This window comes from Zootoca vivipara, chromosome 7 (assembly GCF_965207765.1).
Source record: "Zootoca vivipara chromosome 7, rZooViv2.hap1.1, whole genome shotgun sequence".
NCBI classification, from domain to species: Eukaryota; Metazoa; Chordata; class Lepidosauria; order Squamata; family Lacertidae; genus Zootoca; species Zootoca vivipara.
Genome location: NC_142590.1, coordinates 43,954,769 through 43,982,582, shown reverse-complemented (window position 1 = coordinate 43,982,582; position 27,814 = coordinate 43,954,769). Strand labels below are relative to the sequence as shown.

Genomic DNA, 27,814 nt, shown 5'->3' with positions numbered 1-27,814 from the left:
TTAACCCCTGCTGGTGGACCCAAACCAGTGTTGAATGCCTTCCTACCTACAAGGGCAGAAAGAAGACCAAGCCTAAATATCAAGAACTTAAAGAGACATTAGACAAAATAAGGCAAAGTAAGACTTATTTTGTATATTGGGGGAGGGAGAAAGCTCAAAACCTCCTTTTTTTGGTGGTCTGCACACCACAAAGCAAGGAGGTGGGGAATACCACAGGGAAAGAATGAGAAATGATTCTGAACCTGAAAAATACTTTTTTTATATAAAGGAATGTATCTTGTTGAAAATGAGTGGGGAACTGCTCTAGGAACTGGTTGCAGAAGGCTTATATTTTCTTAACATTAAAATATCTTAATTTATTTGCTACCTTGAAAGCTCTCTTAAAATAACTGGTACTGTTCATGGAAAGATGGAACAGTCACGTGAAGGTACCTCAAAACTGGCACTAGGTCCTCATATTTATAAGGCATTTGTACCTTTTGATATTTGTACAGCAAATATAACACAATAGCTTCTATGGTCAATTAGCATCTGCTTGGTAAATTAGTATCCATTTGGAACGAAGCTGCAATCTAAAAATGCAAATCCTTCATCCTATAAAGCACAATTGGTGAAGTATTTAATTTTCTGATTTAAGAAGTCACTTTGGTCACTTGCAGGAACTATCCACACCTGTTCCAACAGTACTAGTATAATAGTGAATTACAGAACTGTATTAAGTGACAGTATTAAAACAGTGCTAGAGATACAGGAGCATAACAGTTGATTTTTTATTTAGTATTGTTTTTATATGCTGCCTTTTGGGATATAATGCACACAAGGTGGTTTATAGTATAAGTAAAATACAAAAAAGGAAATTCAAACAATTCTAAATTAACATTATGTAAGGATGTACATAGGCACATGGACTTTAGAATAAGCTCCCAAATTTAATTTTGCAGCCACCAAGCATAACATAATTTAATGCATTACTGTTGAGAGGGGAATAAAATGATAAAGACTTAAAACAGTCCACTATGAAAAATGAGGATTTTCCCATGTTTCACTGAAGCAATACAAGAGCTACCAAATCACCTAGAAAACTTAGTGTTGAATTGAACTAACAAATTAAAGGGCACCTTTTACGCCTCAAAGTTATTTTCTGCCTATTGTGTGCTCTTGATAGAATCCCAGAAAACCCAGCTTTTATTTTCAAAATATTGTTTTTAGCCTTTTCCTCCATAAAATTATGTTTGATATTCAATATTTCATTGTCAAGCAAGTTGCACTTCCCCTGAATTACCCCAAACCATATTTATGCAAAAATAAAATCCTGATTTTGCAGAAGGCTCTGATTTTATTTGTTCACTGAAGCAGAAACAGCTACTAATGGCAGCACTCATGACCAGTTCAAAAAACTATGTTTAGCCATTTCCTCAAGATTAATAAGTGAGTGAATCAACAAAACCTTTCTTCTGTATTTGTACATAAGCATGATCAGATCTAGACTTCAATAGCTAGCTGGTATGCACTGCTAAGTTACACAATTTCTCACAAAGGCAAAGATAAACACCATTTCTCACAGTGGAATGGTTTCTCGAGAGCCTGCTTATTAGTAACCCTACTCCCACTCTAAGCCAGCACCACCAACCAACCTGCATTCAGAATTCAGCTAACTCTGATTGGGATTCGAGAAACTGGACTCTGAAAGGAAATAGCACTTCAGCCAATGAAAGCACAGTACTGAGATCATACGTTGGTGACGTCAGTACATAGACTGTATCTGTGGAGTTTCTAGCAGGTACTTTCAGTACAGCTGCTCAGCTCTTGCAAATGATTTTGCTTTTCTGCTTTACAAAATTCCAACCTCTGTGTGAAGACATTTTATGTTTCAAAATACACTACAAATTGAAGCTTCAGAGTCATGTGTAAGGCAATGAAAAGAAAAAGACATGACTCATCTGTAACAAGACAGTGGAAGCAATTCAGTTACTTTCTTTCTAATGCAATTTACATTATTTTCAACAGTAAAGACTCCAAAATCCACTGTTGAGCAATACTTTTTATTAGGACCAACAAAAATCTTACAGAATAATTTTCCAGAAGTTCTCTTATCTGTCAGATTAGCTATTACAAAAGGCAGGGGATGAGAAAAACCGGGGCAGGGGAATTTAAAAATAAATATGAAACTTAAGGTGGATATTTTAGTTCCAATATAACTCTACAATTCTATGTTCCTATGATTCCGTAAGATGGAAATTACTTGCAGCTAGGTACCGCAGGTATCAGGTTACACCTAGAATCCTGAGATACACAAGCAATAGCTGATCCCCATTTCTGGGCTTAAAGCCTGGCTGTTACTCAGATCTTTTTCATAGCATAAGCAAAACACACGGGAACTGAAAGCATTTGTGCAGTATTACATCAAATGACTATTTCTTGTTTAGCCAGCATGTCTGATTGTAGTATTTGATTACAATATAAAAAAGGTCCAGTTAATTTAACTTAATATATGCATTTTTCTTGGAGCAGATTCTTAAAGCACTAGCACAGCAAGACTCCTTAACTCAAGAAATATCTATTTGGGCCTCTAATTGTATGGGGCATGGCTATGCTACATCTAAGAGCTTACCTCACTTAACGTGGTGTTATTGGTTGTGGATCTCTGGAAAACAGTGTGCAACAATTCACAGTGGTGTTTTGTTATGTCTATTTCTGACTCCTCCCACTTGTTCCCAAACTAACAGTATTAGTTTCAGATTTGAAATCATGCCCTTAGACCTTCGGATTTAGGGCAGTATAGAAATTAAATAAATAAAATTTTTGAGAACTGCCCTAATACATTAGAATGGTACAAGAAAGCTCCCAAGGTGGTGAAAACTTTACTATCTCCCATATTACTTGTCAGTTTTGTGCCTAGGTGGTTCTTTAAATGCAAAGACAAGAGGTTCTGTAGTATCTGAAGTAGTAATTTATTACAATACATTTCATAAGCTAGGGTCTGTATCGCTAAATGCAATTATCTGCAGAAAAGAAATAGGCTTGCAGCCTTGCTTTAGAACATCTGCAAGATGAAAAAACAGAGCGTTTATTATGAAAACTATCAGCTTGGTATCTCTTCTGATCATATCTGAGTAAGTACACAGGATTCAGTAGTACTAAAGCACTGACCAGCAACTATTCACATGCCTTCTCAACCGTTATCAAGCAGCATAGTCTAAAAGCACCATGACATCATGAAACAGTAGTCGCAGCAAGACCAAAGGATGATCTTCCTGGGGTGCTGAATAGTGAGGCTCCTTTAGAAGGAGATGGGCTGAGCAGAGCAGATAAAATATTTTTTTGAACCAGAATATAGCTTTAAGATGAATACGTGTGAACAGAAATATAATTTGCCCCTTGGAACAAGCATATTCAAATCCCAGTTTAATTTTGCACATGCATCCAAACATGGCAGCTTCAATAGTATTATGTACAGTGGTACCTCTGGTTGCGGACGGGATCCATTCCGGAGGTCCAGTCGGATCCTGAGGTTTCCGCAACCTGAGGACCGCTTCTGTGCATGTGCACATGCAGGGCGAAACCTGGTCAAATACTTCCGGGTTTGCCGCTTTCGCATCCTGAAGTTTATGTAACCAGAGGGTGACATAACTGGAGGTACTACTGTAATTTCTTTTCTTGCACCCTAAATCCTGGACTCCAAAACCAAGACTCATGCCAGGTAGTATTGCCAAGTTGACAAAGACATCTCACCCTGAATGTCTACAGATGTTTCAGTGGGAAGTATTATCTATTAATAAATCTGTGTTAAGATCCAAAAAATGGGGACTCTGACCCACATGTTCTTCCCATTCTAAGAGGGAGCAGTTCTTCTCTAGAAGAATCTAAAATGTAATGTTTAATTTGGGCTAACAATCTGTGATGTAGCTTTGTTAATCTCTAGTAATAAAACTCAACAAAATGAATTGAAGGAATTATAGCTTTAAAGAAAAGGTGACAGGGTCTTCTGTACTTCATCCCAGTAATTTAGCATTGGCTGTTCTGGAAGGGCAATTCAAATCCTAAAGCTGATCAACAGGTGGCAGGCATTCTTTTACTAGTTCAAACACCAAGGCACAAAACTTGACAGATTATCACCAACCACACAAAAGAATTTCATGGAAATTCCAGTTTGATGAGCCAAATAAGCATTAGGCAGAGTAAAATCAGCACTAAGCTGTATCAGTGCTTTCACAAAGGAAATTTAAATATGGTTTTTTATTTCTCCATCTTTGTGTGAAGATATCAACTCATTAGTACCATACATAAAAAGGTAAAGGGACCCCTGACCATTAGGTCCAGTCACAGATGACTCTGGGGTTGCGGCGCTCATCTTGCTTTATTGGCCAAGGGAGCCAGCGTACGGCCTCCGAGTCATGTGGCCAGCATGACTAAGCCGCTTCTGGCGAACCAGTGCAGTGCACAGAAACGCCATTTCTATACATGCTCAAGTGTTAATGTTACAGGCCACCCCAATCCCTGTGCACAGGATTCTAGGGGTCTTGGCCCTCAGCCAGAGTCTTGTGTTCCTTTGGAGAACTGAAGATGTGGCAGAGGCTGCCATAGCTTCAATAAATATGGTTTATTTACACCTGAATTTAGATGGAGGAAATCCAGACCACATGATCATCTTAAGGGGGGCTTGCTCCCCACAGCAGTGCAGCCCTGGAGTCCAAAGAATCACTCCTCACCTGCCTTCAGCCAGCCAACCAAGATTGTTCTGTGCTTTTTTCTGCTATTCCAAGCTTCATGCCAAAGTCCCCACTTTTCCTATGACATCACGCCCACTTACCCTGGCAACTTTCCAAATCCCGTGTCTCTGTTCACACCTCAGGGCAGGAGGCAAGGACAGTTCTCTTGCATTGGCACTGGCCTTAGCTTGGCCACATCATTTTCTATAGGCTTGCCAAGGAATTCCTATGCAGCTTGTATTTCCCCATCATATCCCAAATAGTCAAAATCTTACCATTTATTATTTTCTAGGGATTAGGGGAGTCCCCCCAACCTATAACAATATCTACAACAGAAGTAACCATGTTTCCAAGAGGGCCCAAGTGCTGTGTGCTTAATATGATTTTAAAATGTGTGTGGGAGGGATTATTGGGTTGTTGCTTTTATTTTGATTATGTATTTTGTGATTTTATATTTTGATTTTATTCTGTGAACCGACCTGAGACCTTTGGGTACTGGATGCTATATAAATTCTAATAATAATAAAAAAATCAGCAGCAGCAGCCCAAACCACTCAGGAATTAAGACTCACAGGTACATTCTAGCTGTAATCATGTGCAACTAGCCTTGGTGTATCTCCCATCAACAGACACAACCAGACAGTTCAATAAGAACAACACAAAACAGGCAAATCCACTTGCTAGATCTGTGTGAATGCATTAGGGGATGGGAGCATTCTTACAGAGCAATTCTATACGTGCCCCCCCCCCCACAAGAAGTTACAGTAGGTTCAGTTGAGCTTATTCCCAGCTCAATCCTATAAATATATAGGATTGCAGCAAAGGTCTGTCGGTTGTTTTCAATTTGTAGAATGCAATACAATGTCATAGGTTTTCTCCCCTGAAGAAAAAATGTTAGAAGACCAAGTGACCTGGCTCTCTTGATGTTACTGGTATATGCATAATTCAGAAAGTCTTTGAAGCTTTCTGGACTTTTGAGAATCAGAATGTGTCTGAGGAGAAAAGTTAAAGCCCAGGATCCAAGAAATTAAATAATAATAATAGCCCAGCCACTCTGGGCGGCTACCAGCAGAACACTAAAAACAGAATAAAACTTAAAACATTAAAACTTCCCTAAACAGGGCTGCCTTCAGAACAACATGAAGTCAGAGAGAAAGTCCTCATAGTAGTATTAAGCTGAAATAAAGAGATCAGATGGTTACAGGCAGACTAACTGGATGGAATCCAGTCATCAGGTTGAATACTCATCTTAAAGTTAATTTTCCAGCAGGGAAACACATTTTCTCCATCACATAACCAAAACCATTCCCTTTTATTTCTGTGTCCTTCTAAGATAGATCAAGCTGGGTTCTTTCTATTGCTTTGATTATTATTATTTGCAACTGAAAGGAGCATTTGGTGGGGATGATTCAGTTCTGTTCTTACTGGTAGACTGTTACCCAGTTCTTCTACAACAAGTGTCTGACCAGAACTGCAGCAAAGGTGATAAAGAACTTGATAATACTACATGTAGACTATGAACCCAAGACCTATAAAACCCAGACCAATTTTTGCAGCAGCCATAAGAAACAGCATCTTCTTTACATGTCAGTTAGAATCTACACTCTCTATCTCTATTGAATGATGCTGTAATTTGTTTTCATGTAAAGCAGAAAGTCCTTGGAGAATGAGGAAGAGGAGATACTGGAGTATCTAGAATAATACTAATTAGTCTCTACTGCCTGTTTTTCCCTAAGGAAAGAAATAATCTGGATGCTAGATAGAGGCTTGTATCTTTAGAAATTGTAAGCCTGTAAGGGCCAAACTGCACATTACTTCATTTTCCTCTCTACCTCAGCAGGGTTGCTTGGGGAGGAACAATCTAAATTGGGACATTCATTTTGGAAGGCTTAGTGGCATTCAGAATTGTTAAATGCACACACTGCTATAATCAAATGGACAACCCATTATGGCATTTCATTTGTAAAGAAAACATTGGGAGAGCCAATAGTAGACCTTCTGAGTAATTTATAATTTGGTGCTTAGCTTAAGTGGCAAGACTGCTGTGGATTCCACTCAGCCTCTTCCTCCAGATCTGCACCTTTATATGCATCCTATAGGCACCCTTAGTTTCCCAGAGATAAAGTACGGTAGTTTTTGAAAAGCTGTCCAGAAGACGTGTTTATTTAACAATACAGTAATGCACCTTATGTCAAGGAGATTCACCATCAACCATCATATACACAATCAATAACCCCACGAGATAAGTGTGCATGGGAGTGAAACCTACAGCATTTAGTCACATGCATATAAATGAAAGTCTGCTATTTGCTGCATTGCTATATACCACTTTTTAAAAAAGCAATTATTACAAGTTGCAAAATAATATGTCATATGTACAAGCCATATTCCAGTTCTCTTAAGTGATAGCTCTATAAACATTTTCAGAATAAGAAGCAAAATGTTGCTACAGAAAGGCATAATAATGAGGCCAAAGAACTACAGTTATTGTACCTCAAGAGAACAGTTTCAATAGTCTCATTAGTTTGCAGTTACCCAGAATCCTTCTTTATTTCAGTTGACTCTGAAAAGCTTTAATAAAACCACAATTTCTTCCTTTCTATATTGTGCATTTTATTTTGTTTTCCACATTATTCTATAATAACCTTACAGATAGTTTAGGAAAAATACACTTTCCTCCCATCTCCACAACACTTTTTGCAGAGATGGAATACTGGGGCATCACTGCTGCAGCTTCATCTCTCAGTCTTTTGCCGCCAACATATGCTCCAATAGTACTTCATCACTCCTTCCAGCCAGGTCTCATTTCCTTCTGCAGTACCTGGCCATCAGGAGTCAAGTTACGGTAGTATCATAGCAGAGTGCTGTGATATTACTGCTACTGTACTCTTCCCTCTACTGGCTCTTCCCTCTACTCTGCTACCCCCCTCCCAAGTGACACAGGCAAAAATAACAGCACTGCAGCATTATTTTTCCCAGTGTGCAGGAAGAATGCTGCAGCACTATTGTGGCTACCTCTCCCTGCTTTACAGGGTTAAGGGGTGCAGGGAAGCTGATACTCACTAATCTACTTGCGCCAACCCAGTAGGTAGCTGGCTAACCACACGGCTAGCGTCTCCTCTATTGTACCAAACATTTCAATAAGTAGCATACTTTTCTATTGCACTCATGCACCAAAACTAACTTCCTTAATGTAAGACTGGTATAGAAATCACAACCAGAATACACCTTATAACAGAAAGTTCCCTGATATTTCTCAAGCAGAAGGGCTTGCTATTATCAGAGAGGGTCAAAGGAGCTCTATGATGTCCATGTCACAGGCCCAGCACTAGCAGCTGCCCAAACTCAGCTTAAGGAGTTCTAAACAGGATTTACATTCTTTTTAGCCAGAGAGAAAATCTCTCAACAACTTGATTTTTATTTAAGTTGTTTATATCCTGCTTTTCAAACTAGTTTGCCAACAATTTACGTCATTTAGACGTGTAGATAAGGGGTTGCATGTATTCAACAGCATTGCTCAACTGACAATAAAACTTCCGTTGTAAGAAAAGGGACTGAAGCAATTTTTCACTATTTGTCCACCAATCTGTGCAACACAGATGGATACAACCCATGATTTCCAGAATTTAATTATTTCTTCTACGTTTACAGTCACTGTTAGTTTCTCTTATTTTCCCTCTAACAAAATGTAACTCTTCCTTCTGTAAGTTTGCATATAGCAGGCAAGCTGTGCTACCATCCAAAAATGAAACCTCAAAGTAATGGTTTGGCCAACATCAGTTATAATGTATGTATATATATATATATATATATATATATATATATATATATATATATACACATCACAGTAATACAATAATATCAAGGAGATCTTTATGATAGAATGGGCCAAGGACATGGGAAACCGTATCATTCTCAAAACTTGTCACTTTTCTGAAAAAAATGTTAGCCTATTTAAACAAGTTTAACCTTCTGAAGTCTTCACATATAAATGGGACCAGCTATAATACTACCGTCACTGCTGGTTTGAGGTGTGTATGTAAAGGTATGGGGGGCAAAAGTATTCAGCAGATACTTGGAAAGGTACCTCCACATTTTGCTTCATAGCTTTCTTTCTAGAGGGCTAGAGACTTACTTTTTTAAATGAAAGCTCAAAGTCTGGGGCCCTGCCCATGGGTGCCAATGAAGGCCTTGGTGGTGGGCACTACATTGGCAACCCCTTACCTAATATATATATATGTCCCCAAATAAAATTCCACAACTTGTAGGTAGCTCAGTTTAACTTTTTATGCAGATGAAGTCAGTACAGTAGACTGTTTCCAACATAAGACCACTTAACTCACCACAGACCTTTGCCATAACCTGCTACTTCTCATTTTCATTTAAAGCTTTACCACATGTAAAGTACCAAAGATGACTGGCTGCCTTAATACGGGTATACCTGTTAGTGGTTTTCAACGTGTCACAAATGATTAATTTCACTCAGTTAAGAAACTTACATTAAAGATCAGGAGTGCCACTATAATAGCTAAACATACCTATCTCACCACACACACACACACACACACAATTTTCTGCTACATGCAGATGACTGAAGCATAGCTGCCAAGTTTTCCCTTTTCTCACGAGGAAGCCTATTCAGCATAAGGGAATTTCCCTTAAAAAAAGGGATAACTTGGCAGCTATGCTGAAGGGATACTACAAACGTAAGTGTACATATATTCATTTTGTGTCCTAAATTGTAACCTATATCTGTAACCTCTGGCTATGAAATGCACTCTCTATCAATATGTATAGGCACTTCTTTATTAGTCTTCAGAAAAGGGATTTTCAGCGACATAGCAAGATGAGGTATAATGCAAGGTTTTTATGTAGATATTTTCTACTCATTTTCTTGTTCTGTTTACATTGTTTCGCTACTTCTAGAACAGGCATCCCCAAACTGCGGCCCTCCAGATGTTTTGGCTTACAACTCCCCTGATTCCTAGCTAACAGGACCAGTGGTTGGGGAAGATGGGAATTGTAGTCCAAAAAATCTAGAGGGCCGAAGTTTGAGGGTGCCTGTTCTAGAAAATATATTTTTAATCTTAATCTGGCCAACCACCCCAGCCCCACCCACTTGCCAATCATCCTATGTCATTAGTCACCTTACTATGACCAATGGCTCAACTGGCACATCTATTATATCATGGGCCACCAATATGGATGCTCATAGATACACAAGAGCCCATGGAGGCTTTCTTTGAGGTTCACAGGGCCCCATCCCCCAACTGAAATTATGCTTCAAATAAAACAATGGAATGCTTTCCCCCCAGGCTTAACTGTGGTACAGGACAAATTTTAGGGTTGCTACACCAGGGGAGAGGAGAGTTGTGACACATAATAACAACAATAAAAAAATTGTACCCCGCCCTCCCCAGCCAAGACTGGGCTCAGGGCGGCTAACACCAAATATAAAATACAGTAAAAACATTAAAACAAACAGTTGATTAAAATATAAGTTAAAATAAAGTTTAAAATGCAGCCTCGTTTTAGTGGTAGCCCATAAATCAAGATCATAAGGGGAGAAAACGTCAAATATTCACCAGGGCCAAACCATCCATGCTGGTCCTACATGGACCAGCAAAAAGAGCTGAGGGAAAATTTATATACAAAATCCCATATAAGGGGTTCCATCCCCCCAAAAAAAAAGAAAGAAAAGAAAAGAAAAAAGAGAGGGGGATTTCAGACTGAGTCCAGCCCAAAGGCCAGGGGGAACAGCTCCATCTTGCAGGCCCTGCGGAAAGATGTCAAATCCCGCAGGGCCCTGATCTCCTGTGGTAGGGCATTCCACCAGGCCGGGGCCAGAGCTAATCTAACCTCCTTGGGGCTCCGGACTTCCAAAGTGTTGTTATTTATGGACTTTAAGGTCCTCCAAGGGGCATACCAGGAGAGGCAGTCCCATAGGTACGAGAGTCCTAGGCCACATAGGGCTTTAAATGTCAAAACCAGCACCTTGAACTTGACCCTGTACTCCACCGGGAGCCAGTGCCACTGATAAAGCATAGGATGAATGTGATCCCGCAGCAAGGACCCCGTAAGGAGTCTCGCTGCGGCATTCTGCACCCGCTGGAGTTTCTGAGTCAGCTTCAAGGGCAGCCCCCGCGTAGAGTGAATTATAGTAATCAAGCCTGGAGGTGACCATCGCATGGATCACTGTGGCCAGATCAGGGCGAGAAAGGTAAGGGACCAACTGCTTAATACGGCAGAAATGGAAAAATGCCGCCTTTGCTGTAGCTGCAACCTGTGCCTCCATAGAGAGGGAGGCATTGAAGGTTACACCCAAACTCCTGACAGAAGGCAATGGCACTAATTGAGCCCCCGCATGAGATGGTAGTTGGCCCCCCAAACCCCATGTTGTCCTGACCCGACCCACCCAGACGACCTCTGTCTTTGAAGGATTTAACTTCAACCGGCTTCCACGCAGCCATCCAGCCACAGCTTCCAAGCATCTGGTGAGTGTGCCCAAGGCTGAGTCAGGATGGCCACCCATCAACAGATAAAGCTGGGTGTCATCAACATATTGATGACAACGCAGCCCAAAGTTCTGGACAATCTGGGCAAGGGGGCGCATAAAGATATTAAAAAGCATCGGGGAAAGGATTGCGCCCTGCGGCACTCCACACACTAAGAAATGCCGTGATGACAACTCCTTCCCTAGCGTCACCCTCTGTCCCCGACCTGATATAAAGGTATATCAGTTACCTTTATATCTTACTTACCCAGGTACGAAAGATTCGAAACCGGGCAGTAATTGGATAGATCGAATGACGTTTTCTTTAAGAGCAGATGCACCACTGCTTCCTTCAACTTCCTTCACATGTGGTGCCGACAACAGTTTATCTGATTTACAAATCTGCTCATGGGCCCCAAAAGGATGGCGACCCCTGTACTATATTCTGATTATTAGAATCTAATAATTAGATCAGATAATGTAGGGCTTAACCTTAAAAACCCTTAACCCTTAAAAAGGAGTTAGAGGGATCTATGTATGTCTGATCTTGGCATTAAACACAATAGCACTAAGATCAGAAATAAGCTTTCTGCCTCCTCCTTATAAATAAAAGGCAGCATTTCCCATTGCCCAACCTATCTTAGCACTGTGCTATTTCATGCTATATTTGGGAGATAAGATGCCTATGCTTTAAAGGTCCTCTTTAAAGGAAATGAAGAGGGAGAGTCACCTTCACCCTAGCAATGGAGAGGAGTGAGGGTTGGAAATGCTGAGTATGTGCGTGCACACACCCTGCCTGTGTGCCCAGTCTGTGAGACTATGTGACTCTCTCTGTGTGTGGCTGAGTGTTTGTTTGGTACGTACGGAATACTGTGTGTTGCATGCCTTGTGCAGTGTGTTTGGCAATGGAGGGAGGGAGAAGAGGTAGATACTTTTCTTTTTTTCTTTCGGAGGTTGGAATGCAGACCCATGAAGGTTGGGCAGGGTCAACAAGTTCTCCATCCCTGCTGTAAGCTTCGTAAGCTTAATTGATAGCAAGGTACAGTGCAGCAACGCAAAACATTTTAAGTCAGACTCCACTAACCAGGTGTTCTCCAGATGTTTTGGACTTCAAGTCCCATTAGCTCCATTCAGCACTGCCATGGAGGGCACCAGGCTTGTGAAGACTGTTTTAAGTAAACATGTGAAGAGGTTCTTACTGCAACGGCATTATTTTTTTTCAGAAACACATGCACTTATGAATGTTCTATTTAACAAACAGAATACAAAAAGCTATTACATTACTATGAGCTTAAGCCTGAAAAGTACAATGTACCAGCTTTGATTCTGCCATTTGAAACCTCAAAGATAAGGAAGTGGAACTATCAAGCACATTAGTTTATCACATATCAAATGGAATATACCATTGCTAACTTTTAAGGAACAAGCAGTTGAGAACTTAGTAAAAAAATTAATATTCACTTAGGCCAAGTTATACAAGTGCAAAAATACATATCCATTTTAAGAGCAACGGCACATTGATGTGCAACTGATCCATATGATCTTTTTTGCTGATGTGCAACTGAGCCAGGAGGCCCGCAATGCAGCGCAGAGATGTTACTGCAATTTCTATCCCAGCATGTGCATAATTTCAAAGCAGCATCAGAGATAGGGTGTCCTATCCTATAGCATCCCCGATTTGAGAGGTTCAAAGTACTTAGTGCCCCTTCCATTCATTTCTGCTGTATCAGAGAGGTTCTGGTGAAATGTGCAGACACTCCCCACTATACCCTCTCTTAAACACCAACAGAAAGGAAAGATGAAGTACCAGTACTGATAGGCCTTCATGAACCGAATTAAGTTTTGTTAAGGAGCCCATGGCATTTTAAGTTCTGAAGTCTGTTGTTTTCTTCAGCATTTGACAGTTCCTTCCACAATATAAATATACCCTAGCACTCTTATTTTCAGTATTAAAGAGATAAAACAGCTAAGATTCAACTATTCCTCCTACAACTCATAGCATCAAGTACAAACAGAATATGAAAGTTGTCGAGTCTAACCCAAGGGGTTCCAGAGCAGAACCCTCTAAGTACTAATCGACACATCACATATTTCCTCTCCTTCCAGCTTTAATCAGATGGCCTCTAGATGATCAATTACGGTAGTAGTCCATGGACCAGATGTGGCACACAGAACTATTTCTACGGCATTTGAGAATATTCAAAGGCAAAAAAAAAAAAAACCCAGCATCTGCACTACCCAGTCACTAGGATGCTCAATGGAAAAGCCCTACATTCAGACTTTTCACTTACATATGGGCAATGGCTCAAGGAGAGGCTAGAGATGTGCTTGCAATTCTCAACAGTAGCTAACTCATAGCTGCCTCATCTAAGGAAATCCTCTTATACTACGGCCTGAAAGTAGCAAATAAAAAAAAATCTAACAAAATGACCCATGTGAGAAGCACTTGTTGACAAGAGAAAAATAATGAGCAAAATAATTCAGACACCTTATGCTAGACATGTGGGGGAGACGGGTGCAACAAGAAGGCAACAGACCTTACAGGATCACAGCCAGTCTGAGAAAAGAGTTCATTTTTCCTTACCAATATGATACGACTCATAAGAATGAAGAAAATCCTACTTATGGCACCTCTAAGATTTTTCTCTTGACCTTGTACTACAAGTTGCCCATTCCTGCACTCTTGTGTCACTTCTTAAGTCTCCAATGCCCCAGAGTAGATGCCCCTCTGCTCCAAGCATCTTAAGAAAGGAGGGGGGGAACTCTTTTTATGTTGTGCCTTCAGGGACACTGGATAATCTAAATTAGTGCACGAAAGCTGTCTATGTGCCTGCACTTTTTTTGCTTCTTTTCCTCCTTGTGGTAATTTTTGTGTTGCTTGCTTATTTACAAATTCATGTACACTGCTCCACATTTAGTCCTTGGATAAACACTTTGCTAGTAAGAGGGAAAATGACCCATGGAAGGGGACAAAGAGAGGTCCTTGGCAGTAGAGATGCCTGGATTGCTCTGTAATAACATTGGTGTACATGCACATGCATAAGCACACATGTATCTTTTATATTGGGTATCCTTGCAGTGTGCACTGAGCTACAGCTCTTCCCCTTTACATAAGATTTCCAACAACAAAAATTATCATTTGCATGTTGGAAATACTTTAAGCAGGCAACACCCTACAGAAACGAAGACAAGGAAAGTACATATTCTTTCAAATCCTTGCTAGTCAAGAAAAAGTGCAAGTCGTATAATTCAATGGACAGTCAAAAAGGAACGGATGTCAATGTATTTAGAAGGACCCATTCCATAATCAGATTCAACATACGGTAATATAATCCATTAATGCAAAGTTTGTTACTGCAGCACTTCATGTTAAAAGCAATAGCTCACTGGGAATGTTTACAAAGTCTCAGATGTTGCCGAATCATATTTTAAAAAGCTAAACATTAACAATATTTTCAAGAATTTATAAACCTGCTCCTCTCCATTTTGGAATAACACTGTCAAGTGAGCTTACTTGACAACTAACTGCAAAGTAAGGGGTGTGTGTGTCTGAGAATACAGACTATTGCTTCGCAGCTTATACCTCTGAAGCACAGTAAATTTAAAGGAGGAAAAAGCCAACTTCAACAATGTTATTATGAATACATATTGATCTAATTGACTAACATCCAATTAATTAAAGGTAAAGGTAAAGGTCCCCTGACAGTTAAGTCCAGTCGCGAACGACTCTGGGGTTGCGGTGCTCATCTCGCTTTACTGGCTGAGAAAGCCAATGTTTGTCCGCAGACAGTTTGTCCGGGTCGTGTGGCCAGCATGACTAAGCCGCTTCTGGCAAAACTAGAGCAGTGCACAGAAACGCCATTTACCTTCCCGCTGGAGTGGTACGTATTTATCTACTTACACTTTGACATGCTTTAGAACTGCTAGGTTGGCAGGACCTGGGACCGAGCAACGGGAGCTCACCCTGTCGTGGGGATTTGAACCACCGACCTTCCGATTGGCAAGCCCTAGGCTCTGTGGTTTAGACCACAGCGCCACCTGCGTCCCATATCCAAATAATTAGTATTCAATAATTACGATGGATTTCAGGACAATCCAACCTACATGACTTTTTTTCACCCTGGGAAGATATACTTTTGCATTCCTTCAATAATTGATCAAAAAGGTAATATAAAGTTTCATATTCATAAAGCTCTGTCACTAATGTATTTCTGAATTTACATAGTCTATTTCTACTGCATCTTTAAAGAATTTGCTTCAACAACTTGAAATCTGCACAAGACACATGTATAAAAGCTTACACTTTGGCTAGAAGTTAATTTTCTGCTAAGGCTGAACAGCTAGGGCAATATAGTCCATAAAATAATGTTCTAGCACTCCTAAGCAACACAAAAGCTCTCCCTAGACAAAAATGCTAAAAACTGTTGCCATTTACAATTGAAAATGGGTTTTAAATTATTATTAATGAGTTCTTGGCAAGTGTTTTAAACTTAGTTAAGAAAAAGCATGATCTAAAAATTTGCAGACCAATTTGCCTATTTATACATTCTCACATATAATAGGTAATAGGTTTCTAAGCTATTGAACATTCCACAACTGTGCTTCACTGCCACTGGAGATGATGTAATCTACTCACTCAACTAATGTGCACTGCCACAGACCACGTTAATAATGCTGATGCATTATGCCAGTGTTCGCTTATTAAATGCTAGCAAAGCAAGAGAAGATATTCTTGACAACTTAGGTAGCTTCCCTTTATCATACATGAAGACTGTACCTCTGAACACACACTTTGCATTCAAAAGGTCCCGGGTTTAAACCTGGCATCCCCAGACAAGGCTAGGAAAGCCTCCGGACTGAAACCCTGGAGAGCTGTTGCCAGTCACTGGTAGACAATTCTGAGCTAGACTGACCAGTGGCCTTACTTGATATAGAGCAGCTTCCTATGCTCCTATAAATAGAGGGGGAGAGAGAGCGAGAGAGCGCCCTCAGTATGTACACAAGCTTTCCAGAGACACCATAGTATGTACCTCTATTTAAATATACTCTGATAAGTTTAAGAGCTCATTGGTAAAGTACCCATATACAATTTTCAATTATGTCTAAATGAGTCATAATGGGGTAAAAATTATCTTCCCATTCTCTTTTTTTATTTTCATTGTAAGATTAGCTATATATATTTAATAATTTAAAAAGCATATTGTAGAAGTCTGGCTTTTGACCATCATAAGAAAAACAAACCTATTCCACTAAATATCCAGTGCCTGTTGCTTAATATCATTACTTCCAGATCCAAGTTCCTCATGATGAAGACATGCAGATTTCACCCACCTGCCAAGCCAACTACGCCTTTAATCCATCAATATGAAATATTTAGACAACTGAAGACTAAGACTGTCACCCATAAATTGCACTACAAAACTATGATTTAGTAAACTAGCAGCAACCTAGACTATTATTCTCAAATCATTTATGCTAGGAGCGGGCTACTGAAGTGAATGGAGATACTTGATCAACACTAGATGTAGTAGGTTACTCATACACCCCAAAAGTTATTCAAACAAAATCTGGAAACAGCTAGTAGGAGGCCTGCATCAATTCAGTGCTATACTGTACTGCATTGACATGGTTGTTCTGTAAAGGAACTCAATAATGGCAACTATTATAATAAATATTTTGGTGAAAATTAAAGAATGATCATCTAGTTTGGATATTAAATTTGACAAGATTTATTGCATTGGCATTCTTTACATATGAAAATTCAATTTTTAGCAATAGCCACACTTATCACTTCTGAACCGTTTTTTCTTTTCTTACACTTACCGGTACTTCTGATATCTCTCTCACATCTAAGCACTCTGAAAGTTTGTGGTGAGATAAGAGTCATGAAGGTCTTCCTTCCATATTCATGAATTTGCCTCCACTATACTACCTAGGAAAGTCTCTTCAAAAATTGAGTGAACTCCAATGGTTTTCAAATACAGGGTGTAGAGTTCCTGGTTGGGTCAAGAGACATACTTGAAGTCTTAGAGAAAGCATTCCAACATAACCTACAAGCACTTTTCCTGGAAAAATTGTGGAACAGAATGAACAAGAATGGAAAATTCTGGGGTCTCACAAATGTTCCTTGATAAATGTATCTCATGTACTTCAATCTATTGGAATAGAATAATAGGATGGCCAGTATCTACTGCAACATTCTCCTGAATACAATCCAAAAACAACTCAATTTAAAAGGCTACATGGAACATATATACCTAAACAGATACTGACAACAGAAATGTGTAAGAAAAATAGGATTTAAAATATATTATACAAGTTAAGTAGCTTAAAATGAGATAGATATGCACACATGATCTTATTTATTTATTTAATTTATTTATTTATTACAGCTAGCTAACCAAATCATAAAAGTGCAAATGTATTAAGGACTGCATGCTATTTTAGACATACATCAGATCCGCAGAGGTCAGTTTTATTTTTTTGTACACCGGATCAAGTTCCCAGCCCTCATGGTGGTTGATAAAAAGTTTAACTGTCTGATGAAGCATCATAAATCTGGATGGATATGAGGAGAGGTCATATGCTGTATAATCATATGCTCCCCTCCTTATAACTACTGTATTATTAACCTTATCCAGTTCCTACTATCGACTTATTACTAATTTTAATGTCACCCTCCATTCCCAGCTTCTATGTTCTCTCTCTTTAGCAAACATTACAAATCCCTGAAAGCCTTAGTGTTGGGTTCACAACTATGCAAAGTAGACCTATACCAGTTTGCTTCATTTGCATCATTTATTCAAAGTACAGAATTTTCTTTTTTCTCTGTTGTGCACAGAACATATAGCCCTGATCAGATTTCAGTCTTCTTCACGGGAAATGTTCACAGTTTTCATTACCAACTTTTACTTTAACTTATGCTTCAGCAATTCAGAAAACAAATATGATAGCCATTAGAAGGTCATGACAACATAGGGGGTACTAAAAAAAGCTGGACATGTTTTGCTTAGAGATTATACGGCTCATTCCTATCCCTACATGGGGGTAAATCCTATTGAGTTCAATGTGATTTACTTCCAGGTAAGTGAGTAGAGGATTGCAGCCTAAGAGGAAATAAGTTCTCTGGATTATTGAAAACTGCTATCAAAGGAAACAGAGAATGGTTGCTACATGCACCAAGAGATAGGACTGAACTTAAAAAAAAGTATTTAAGCTGCAGTTTCACAGACTTCGGGTTGATGTTTGAAGCTACTAATATCAATATGCATTCACCAATAAGTTTTCTGAAGAATTTCCTGAGGAGCAGCCATATTAGTCTCTTGCAAAATGATTAATCTTGTGGCACCTTACTAACAGATTTATTATGGCATAAGCTTTTGTGAACTCAAGCTGACAAAGTATGCTTGAGTCCATGAAAGCTTATGCCATAATAAATTTGTTAGTATTTCAAATGCGACAAGACTCTTGGAGAATTTTTCTTAAGAAGTTATGGAACACTCTGGAGATTTAAGAGAAGCATGAATGAGCATCATTGGTGTGGATAAAGTCCAAGAAATCATGCTATTGTATCTGGCTGAGCTGGATTATCTCCGAGGTTACTTTTACTTCTATGATTCAGCTGGCACAGCCTAAACACCTTAGGTCACAAAGAATCACATATCTGCATGACAACCAGAACTCTGAATTAATGGAAGGGAGTGTATTTTCCTAACTTCATTTTTTTAAAAAACAACAACAAAAAACCTCACAACAATCTCGAATTAGATTTAACCAAAATGTAATGTAGCTTTTTTCCTTATTAAAACCATCACCAGCACGGTTTTAGGAATCACAAGCCTGCAGCAATTTCAAACACCAACCACTATAATTTCACTAGGAGTGATGTCAAATGGATCCAGCTTCCTTTTCTGATTCACCTAACTTCTGGCTTTTCTCACATCTTATTCCTCTCCAAGAAACAAAGGAAGTCCTATGCCAGAACGAAGTAGGGACAATACCTCTCAGCACTGGAAATAATGCATAGTACTTAAGCTACAATCCTATGCATGCTTATTATGATAGGAAGCTGAAATGAAATCTGTGTACTGTAATTTTATTCCTGAACACACAGGCAAAGGACTGGGCTGCAAGTTTTCTTACAGAAGCCAACATAGAACCAAAAGCTAAAATAATCAGTTCAAAAACATCAGGAGCAAAAACATTAACTAAACATTTAGTGTCAGAAAGCGATAGAGAAGATAACATTTTTAAATAGATGAGTTTACGTGAGATTATGAATACAGATACACGGTACAAAGAACTTCCAATAGGAGGAAAGGGAAAGGAAAAAGTGTGTTCCTGATTCTGCAGCCTAATAGCAGGTAGCTCTCGATTCTTAACAAAAACTAGCCTTATAAAAACGACTCGCTTAATGGGCACAGCTGAACACAGTAAGAGCAAAAGTTTACACCCCTCCAAGTATAGTTCTTTGCTTTTCCAGGAGAGAAAGCGAGAGAAGAACCAAAGCCAGTCCCACTGGAGGGAAGAACAATAAACTTTTAATACAGATGCCCGACACTTAAGAACCACTACGATTGGAAACCTAAACGCAATTAAACTTTTTTTTAAAGCCAAGTAGGTTTTGCTTCTTACCTGGTGGGTCCATTTCGATATAAAATATCAGCTCAGTTGAATACGGCATCATCACCTCCCTCCAGTCCGTGTCATCGCGATCCATATCCCACACTGTATTGTACATTGTGACAAACAGGCAGATGGGCGATCTCTGGGATCCCTCTTTGTGAACTTCTTTTCTTTTAAATAAATTGAACAGCACACCACAAAATAAAGCTTAACCGCCCATAGCACGTACAAAAAAAGGGGGTGAGAAACTTTATTTAAGAATAACTCGATGGCTTCCTCTTCAGGAAAACCACTCCCCTCTCAGGAAGCGAGAGGAACCAAAAGAAATGTTCTTTTTTTTTATTCCCTCCTTGCTTCGGGGATACTGAGGGTGGAAAGAAGCCTCTTAGTCAAAATATGCAACAACAACAAAAGCGTGTGGGTGGAGGCAGAAGGAGATTTTTTGTTTTGTTTTGTGTTGGTTAAAAAGAAAAGTTTGAGGAAACTGAATGTCGCCCGCTCTCTAAAAACACCGGTATATATTAAAATATTAATCCTTCTGCTCTTTCCCAAAGCGAGTGTGCGCCAGTGAAGGGGAACGTCTCCCTTCTCTCTGTCGCCTCAGGGCAGAGCCCAGCGCCGCCAGTCCAGCAGCACCGCTGCCCCCCTCGAAGCCCAGCGCTCACTGCTGCAGGCAGAAGCAGAAGCAACAGCAGCAGCTCCCGACCCGCTTCCCGCCGCGCACAAGCCCAGCGTCGGCCCCCGCGCGCTTTCTGGTGCTCGGCTATTCCCAACCCCACTCGGATTCATTTTAAAGAGGCTCTGAGGAGGCCCCAACCGCCGCCAACCGCCTCTATGCCGGGGATGAAGCTCCACCCACCCGAGGGGGGGGGAGAAGTGGGTGAGGGGCAGAGCGGGGGGGGGGAAGAGAGGAGAGAACCCCGCCCCCCAGTTCGGTTAACCCTTTCATGCTTGCGCTGAAAGGGTATTTCACCTACGTAGTCTGTCTGGACGTGCGAAGAAACCGAAGCCGGGAGCCGGGGAGACTCTGCTTCCAACTTTACTTCCACCTCTCTTCTGAGAGTCCACACACATACTGAAAGTAGGAGAGGGTGGGGTGGGCAGCGTAGCGATATGAGGGAGATAGGCTCCCGCTGGAGCAGCAAAAGATGGATAGGTGTCCCCCCCCCCAATCGCGCGCCTGCACCCTGTGAATTTAGACCCCGGTGCACAGAGGTAAATCGCCAGCATCGGAGACCATTCAGAGATAGGATCGACTCCCCCCGCCCCGTCTATATCCCCCTTTCCCTCCCAAACGGCACACAGGAGACGATGCACAAGAAAGTACAGTATGTGCTTACTTGCTGACTGACATGGGTTAACGCACAGGAGAGTAAGCGGTATGTTACCGTTGACCACATACTTCCTACATGTTTTGTTGGTATGGTCCAGCTTTGGATTTGCTTGCACTGGGACTGTGAACGTTTGTAGATAATGCGGTTGTGTTGTGTGAAGCCTGAAAGGACTATATTTTAATGTGTGATGCGTGTGAAACTGACACTGTCTTACTTAATGTGTGCATGGTGTTTCACTGTGGATGTGCAGCCATATAATATGCTAAGTGTGTATGAACATAACTGAAGCCATAATCAGCAGCCCATCAACTACAGAGCAGTTCCAGTGTCTCCAATGGGATTACTCCAAATTTGGTGGGATGTGGAGACTCCAGTCATGTGTACATGATCTGGTTTATGGAGACCTGTGAATGGGCACATATACGATGGTTGAACTTGTGGGGATGTGAAATTGCCAGCTTGGGTATAAGAGTCATAACTGTTTTAGTATCTAATACATTATAAAAACTTAATTTGAATGGAAGCAAGGAACTAGTGCATGCATTCTTGGTCCTGCACGGCAAATTCTTCTACATGTGCATGAATTGGGTTGGCTACTGGAAGCAAAGGGAACAAAAATGTAGGGTGCTGCATGTACTGGGGGAGGGAACCCTGAAAATAGTCTGGTTGGTGTGTGTGTGTGTGTCAGAGAGAGAGAGAGAGAGAGAGAGAGAGAGAGAGAGAGAGAGAGAGACAGACAGACAGACAGACAGACAGACAGACAGACAGACAGACAGACTACCAAGCCCAGTTTATCTGTGCCTTCTACATAGCAGTGGCTAGTCACATCTAATTCTGGTTGGTTGTGTACATTTGTTACATGCATAAGAAGCAATATGCTCCAGTCACTCTATTAAACTCAGTGAAATTTCTATAGGTGAATATTGCAACATCTGTGACTGAGTGTATGGGAATTGTTTAATCATATGTGCATGGTGCATATAATGTGGTGTGGCTAATTATGGGCAACTGACTGAAAGTTTGTGACCATGCAGTCCAATTGTGGCCATGTTTACTTAGGAGTCACAGGGGCTTATTTCTCCAAGTATGAAGTCATAGGACTGCAGCCACATTTGTGTATGTGGCAGATTGTGGATGATGCGGTGTTTGTGCCTTGGTGTGATGTAATATTTGGAAGAGTGCATAATCAATGTTATTTTATATGCATTTTATGATGGTGGAACTGTTATTGTAAAATTCATGTTGTGTAGTTTGTTGGCAGGACACATTAGACAATGACTCCCATAGAATTAGCTGCTCATCTAATACTTTTAACATGTATGTTTTGACCTGTCTAGTTAGGATCAGGTCCTACGTGTGAAGTCTGAAACAACCCGGGTCTGTTGCCCATCCTTGCCAAATACTGATTGTAAAATGTTAGGCTGCAGTGCTATTTCTGCTCCCACCTCCCTAACTACAGTATTTAAAATCTAATATTTTCTGTGATGGTTATTCACAGAAACTGGTGTTTACACAATCATTAACATTTTGAAGGAGCTATCCCATAATATTCAGGATAGTCTAGGAGATAATCTGGTTCCAAATGTTTGTAATATGCTATGCACATGTGGAATCATTGAATACTCTCAGAGAAAACTTGGTTTTAAGCAGCATCCACTTAAGTGAATGGTAATTCACAATTATATTTGTGAATAAATATCCTAGCCATACAACATTGTTTGTTTTCCTTAGGGATATCATATTGGAAAACTCTGTACACTACCATATCTGATGTCTGCACACATTCCTTAATGCTGCATGTTCATGTTGTGTACATATATTGGGGAAGCTATAGCCAATCATTCCCTGATTTCACATCTGTGGAGAAGCCACTGCCTTAGTAATCTGTGGGTACCCTCCATCTAGCAACTATTGTTTTTAATTAAAAACTTAGGTTTAACGTATGGACAAGACCATTACATCTACTTTTCTAGTTAAAACATGCTTTGTGCTTGGAGCTACCCATGTTATCTTGATGAGTCAGCTTAAGTTTTGCACATGTGAAAATAGTGAAGTAGTTTTAGGATATTCTTCAATGTCCCTGTCTTCAAAGACAGAACTACCATAACTGGTTTAGAGTTTTGGGCACAGGAGGTTGCGTATTTTACTCAAAGGCTGAGCTTCTTTACCCTGCCGCAAATGAAGGCAAGTTATTGAAGCAGGTGGCAAAGTGACAAGACAAATAAATAGTCTAGGTATGTTTCTGAACTTTGAGGCATGAGAGGTCCTGCTTTGATTAGGATAGCTGCAGAAACAGTATTATTTGTTGCCAGTGTAAAATATATGCATACATTTCTACCTTTCCTCTCCTTATTTTAAGGCAAGAAGTCGCATATTACGTCTCTGGCTTGCTGCCAGGATACACGCCAGCTCGGCAGGCGAGTAGAAAGTGGCGGGGGGGGGGGAAGGAGAGCGCGGATTAGTTAGCCCAGTTTGCGAGAGCCGCTTTGCTTGTCTTTTGTCTGAGAGGAAGCATCGAGTTTGAGGATTGGCTGAACGGCCCTCGGCAGAACTACCCAATAGGAAGGAAAGAAATCCAGCCGGCCGGATGGCGATTGGCTGGAAGCCCCAGTTACTAAGCGGGACAAAGAAAAGAGGGTAAAGGGAGTGGAGAATGAAAGAGCTTGCAGTGCCCACCTCCGTTCTTCCCCATCAGACTCCACCCCCCCCCCCCGCTTCTTCCTTTCGCTAAATGGTGTTTTACTACTCACATGAACAATAGACACAAGTGATGCATTACGAATGCCACCGATGAAATCTGGGCACCTCCTGGGTCGGCTGAAGATGTCTCAAGATCTAGCCGTCCCATACAGAATATTCGAAAATAATTTAGAGGCAACGCGCAGCATTAAGGAGAGCTATGATTTCAAACACAAAACTGCACACAACGCTCGCTGCTCTGCTCCCTCACCCGCTTTGCTTTCTTTTTTTTGGCGTTCAGCCCAGTAACCCCGCTGCCCTTTCCAGCTGTTTTGAGAGATGGAGGCGAGCTGGAACTTAACACTTCAACGTACAACTCAAAAGATTTCGAGTGACTTTACAAATAATAGTAATATTGAGTTCAGTTCTAGTCAGATACTCTTAAGGCACTTTATAACTACATGTTCCTATTTAATCACTCCTTTTGAATGAACGTCAGATCTAAAGAGATGCCTGGCCACAGCTGAGAAATAGCGTCTGTCAATTGTACAGATAGCGAGGTAATAAGAGCAACCTTCAGAAAATGGGAAACAAATCTTAAAAGGGGGGGCAGTGATTGTACTTTTCGCTGCATCTAAATCAGGAATAGCTAACCTGTGGCCTGGCAGATGCTTGGCTACAACTCCCATTATACCTGACCATTGGTACAGAGTTGGGGGGCAACATCTGGAGGGCAACAAGTTAGCTCCCTCTGTCTTAAATATCTACTGTATTATACAGGTCCAGATGATGTGAACTGAGATTTACTCCAATGACTGTCAGCATGATCCTAGTCATGTTCATTCAGAAGTAAAGCTTACTGCATTCTGTGAGGTGGATGATTTCTTAGAAAGTCAAGAATTGCAGTCTCTCTCTCACACACCTTTAAATTATATTGTTGTGCTTCCCCATAATCGGATGCTAAGTCTTTTTACACCAAAGTAAGCCCCGCCTGAGTTCAATATAGCTTGCTTCTGAGGAAGTAGGCTCAGGTGAGGAAGTAGGCTCAGGACAATTTGCAGCTTATGCAGCACTACTGTACTTGTTGCAGCTGACCCAAAACCAGAGGTAATGTGATGCTGTAGTCAGGCTACAAGCCAAGAAAACTAGAAGCAGCACTTTGCAATCATTTTTCAATGAGATGTTTGAAACTACCTTTAGTCAGTGTGTAATAGATAGGCCTCAACAAAGTTCAGTTTTTGAGAGAAAAGGAGTATCTCTTTAAGTAAAGAAAGCAAGAGTCTTCTAGAAATTTTAAAACAATGGCAGGGTCACAGGAGCACGGCTTGGAAGGACACATTTACTTGAATGGTGATGGGTGGAATTAATTTGATGTCAAATGGTGATGTGGGGGAGCTCATAGATGCTTGAAGTTACACACAAATTTGGCATCAGAATTGTTATATACCTATCTATTTCACAGAAAAAGACATTTCTGCCTGTAAAATGTCACTGATTCTCTTCACAACTTTCACAGTTTTGATGAATGTGCATGATGTAACCCTTCCTCCGTGAACTCAGCACACATCTTGAGACACAGAGCTTAATTAAACCACAGCTTCAAATGTAACATTGGAAGCAGTATTGAAAGAGACTGCTTTTCTTCTTTTAAAGGTGCCGTTCATTGCTCTGAAAACCAAGCAACTGATAATTTCTCCATCCATAGCAACACATATTATACATTCAGATGATACAATATTTGTGCCAGTTAAGCAATCCCCCTGCTGATGGGGTTTTTGGTGAATACTAAAAATGAATAAAATGGTGGTGTTGAATAATTAGAAGCCTACATTCACTTTACAGAAGTATGGCAATAGAGACTTTTAAGTTTACTGCTGCTGTTTGAATAATCTCTATAGGAAGTACTGTAATTGAAAGAAAGCTGCTGCTACAGTAACCAGATTCCTTGAGGGAGAGAGAGCGCTGCATAAAAGCGTAGCTTTCATTCAAGTAATTCACTCTAGATAAATTAATTTTATATCCATATTACTCTCTGATTAATCTATGATAAGAATATATGCCCCCTTTTTTAACATTTTAAATAAAAAAATTAGAAATTATTTCAGTATGCTTCTGTTCAACACCCTCTAACAGAAACAGTGAACCCCAGAAGAATATTGTCAGACAAAGGCGGGGGGGGGGAGGAGGTCCTCCAGATCTTGTTGACTCCCAACTTCCATCCAGCCCCATTCAGCTGCAAACATGACCAATGGTCAGGAATGATGGCCAGTGGAGTCCAGCAATTCCTGTTAGGTGACAGGTTCCCCACCCCTGATTTAATGCAATGACATTGACATTCAGTGTAAATGTGTGTAGTAATCTTCTGTCATCCTAACCATGTCTACTCAGAAATAGTTTTCAGAAGTAAAAAGAAACAAACCTATTTAAAAACAAAACTTAAGGGAGGGTGGCAAAAAAGCCCACAGACTGAGCATGCTCTATTGGCAAATAATCTTGACTAATGGAGTGTGGGAGGAGGATGGAATAGAGCAGGCATCTCCAAACTGCGGCCCTCCAGATGTTTTGGCCTACAACTCCCATGATTCCTAGCTAACAGGACCAGTGGTTGGGGAAGATGGGAATTGTAGTCCAAAACATCTGGAGGGCCGAAGTTTGGGGATGCCTGGAATAGAGCATCTGGAATTCTGAAAAGGGGCACTCCACACTACAATATTTTGTTGCAGGTCCCACTTGTATGTATTCATTGCAACTAAAAGCAGAAAGGTATACCCAAGTTTACTTTATTGTAATTAAACCCCTTCCATCAATTCCATTATATATAGATATAGAGATAGCTAGATAGCTAGGCCAGATAACTTTGCACAATGTTCAGATAACTTGCTTTAATAGAGGGTTTTCTCCATGTGTCCTACACACAGCCCAAACATGCCATATTCCCTCTTAGCCCAAGCAGTATTTTACTGCTGCAGGGTCCCATGATCTTTGGTCCCATATAATAAAGGTGATGATATGATGAAAATCTTAAAACACTAGAAAGTTTAGAAACCAACACTCTTCCTGCTCTCCAATGCAACAAAGGTTCACATTGTCAGCTGCTATAAACTCTCTTTCATTTCCTTGCGTTTGACAATTTGTACTTTGAGGCAGGATTAAATATTAAAGACCCGAGTGTTTTCATGTGTTTTGGAAAAAGCCAGAAGAACTTCCAACAGAATATGCTGAACACAGAAAAGCCATTTGAGCCAATCTGCTGGGTTTCTTTTGGGCAATGCTATGAAAACGTGATAACCAGCGACCTGATTTAGGCTCCAACATGCTTCTACAGCTATACAGTATAGGGCGAGAGTATGTGGTGAATTACTACCTCCCTGGAGATTGAAATTCATCTAGCACTGGTGGAAGAATAGCAAGAAAGATCTCTTAGTGGAAGTACACATTTGATAGGAGAAGATATGGGCTGTGTAGCCCCTCTTGAGCACAAAAGAGAGCAAAAGTCCTTTCATTTCCAGATTGGGTTCCTTGGCATAAATGGCACAGCTTGCAGAACATGGGTGGTACCCCGTGCAACTTTGCAAAGGTGGAAGGTCGATCAAGCTTCATTCAACACTGCAACTCTGAATAGCCCTAAGTCCTACCCTCTTGAAACCCATTTAAAACCTCAGAGCTAGAATTCGGATTGCTGATCTCAGTGGGCAGCTCATTTAACCTATTGGGGAGATGGTGGGTAATGAAATATTATCTTTTCTCATTTGTGCCCCTTTCCCCCCCAAAGTGACATTTCCCACCATGGAAGCATAGGATCCCTTTGGAGACTGAATAATAATAATAATAATAATAATAATAATAATAATGTTTATACCCCACCCATCTGACCACTCTGGGTGGCTTCCAGAAGAATATAAAAAATAATAAAATGCCAGACATTAAAAACTTCTCTGAACTGAATTAAAAACTTCACATGTTTTCTAAAAGTT

General features: G+C 40.4%; 1 protein-coding gene across 6 annotated transcripts in view; it reads right to left on the bottom strand.

The window, feature by feature from the left end:
- PIK3R3 (phosphoinositide-3-kinase regulatory subunit 3) overlaps nt 1–27,814 on the bottom strand; it is a 252,695-nt gene that overhangs the window by 23,353 nt on the left and 201,528 nt on the right. Inside the window, exon 1 of one of the 6 annotated variants that reach the window (XM_035123282.3) lies at nt 19,837–20,684. The exons of the other annotated variants lie outside the window; for them this stretch is intronic. Within the exon in view, the coding sequence (XP_034979173.1) occupies nt 19,837–19,942 (106 nt within the window). The 5' untranslated portion in view covers nt 19,943–20,684. Of the gene's footprint in view, nt 1–19,836; nt 20,685–27,814 lie in introns of those variants that run through there. 6 annotated transcript variants of the gene reach the window in all.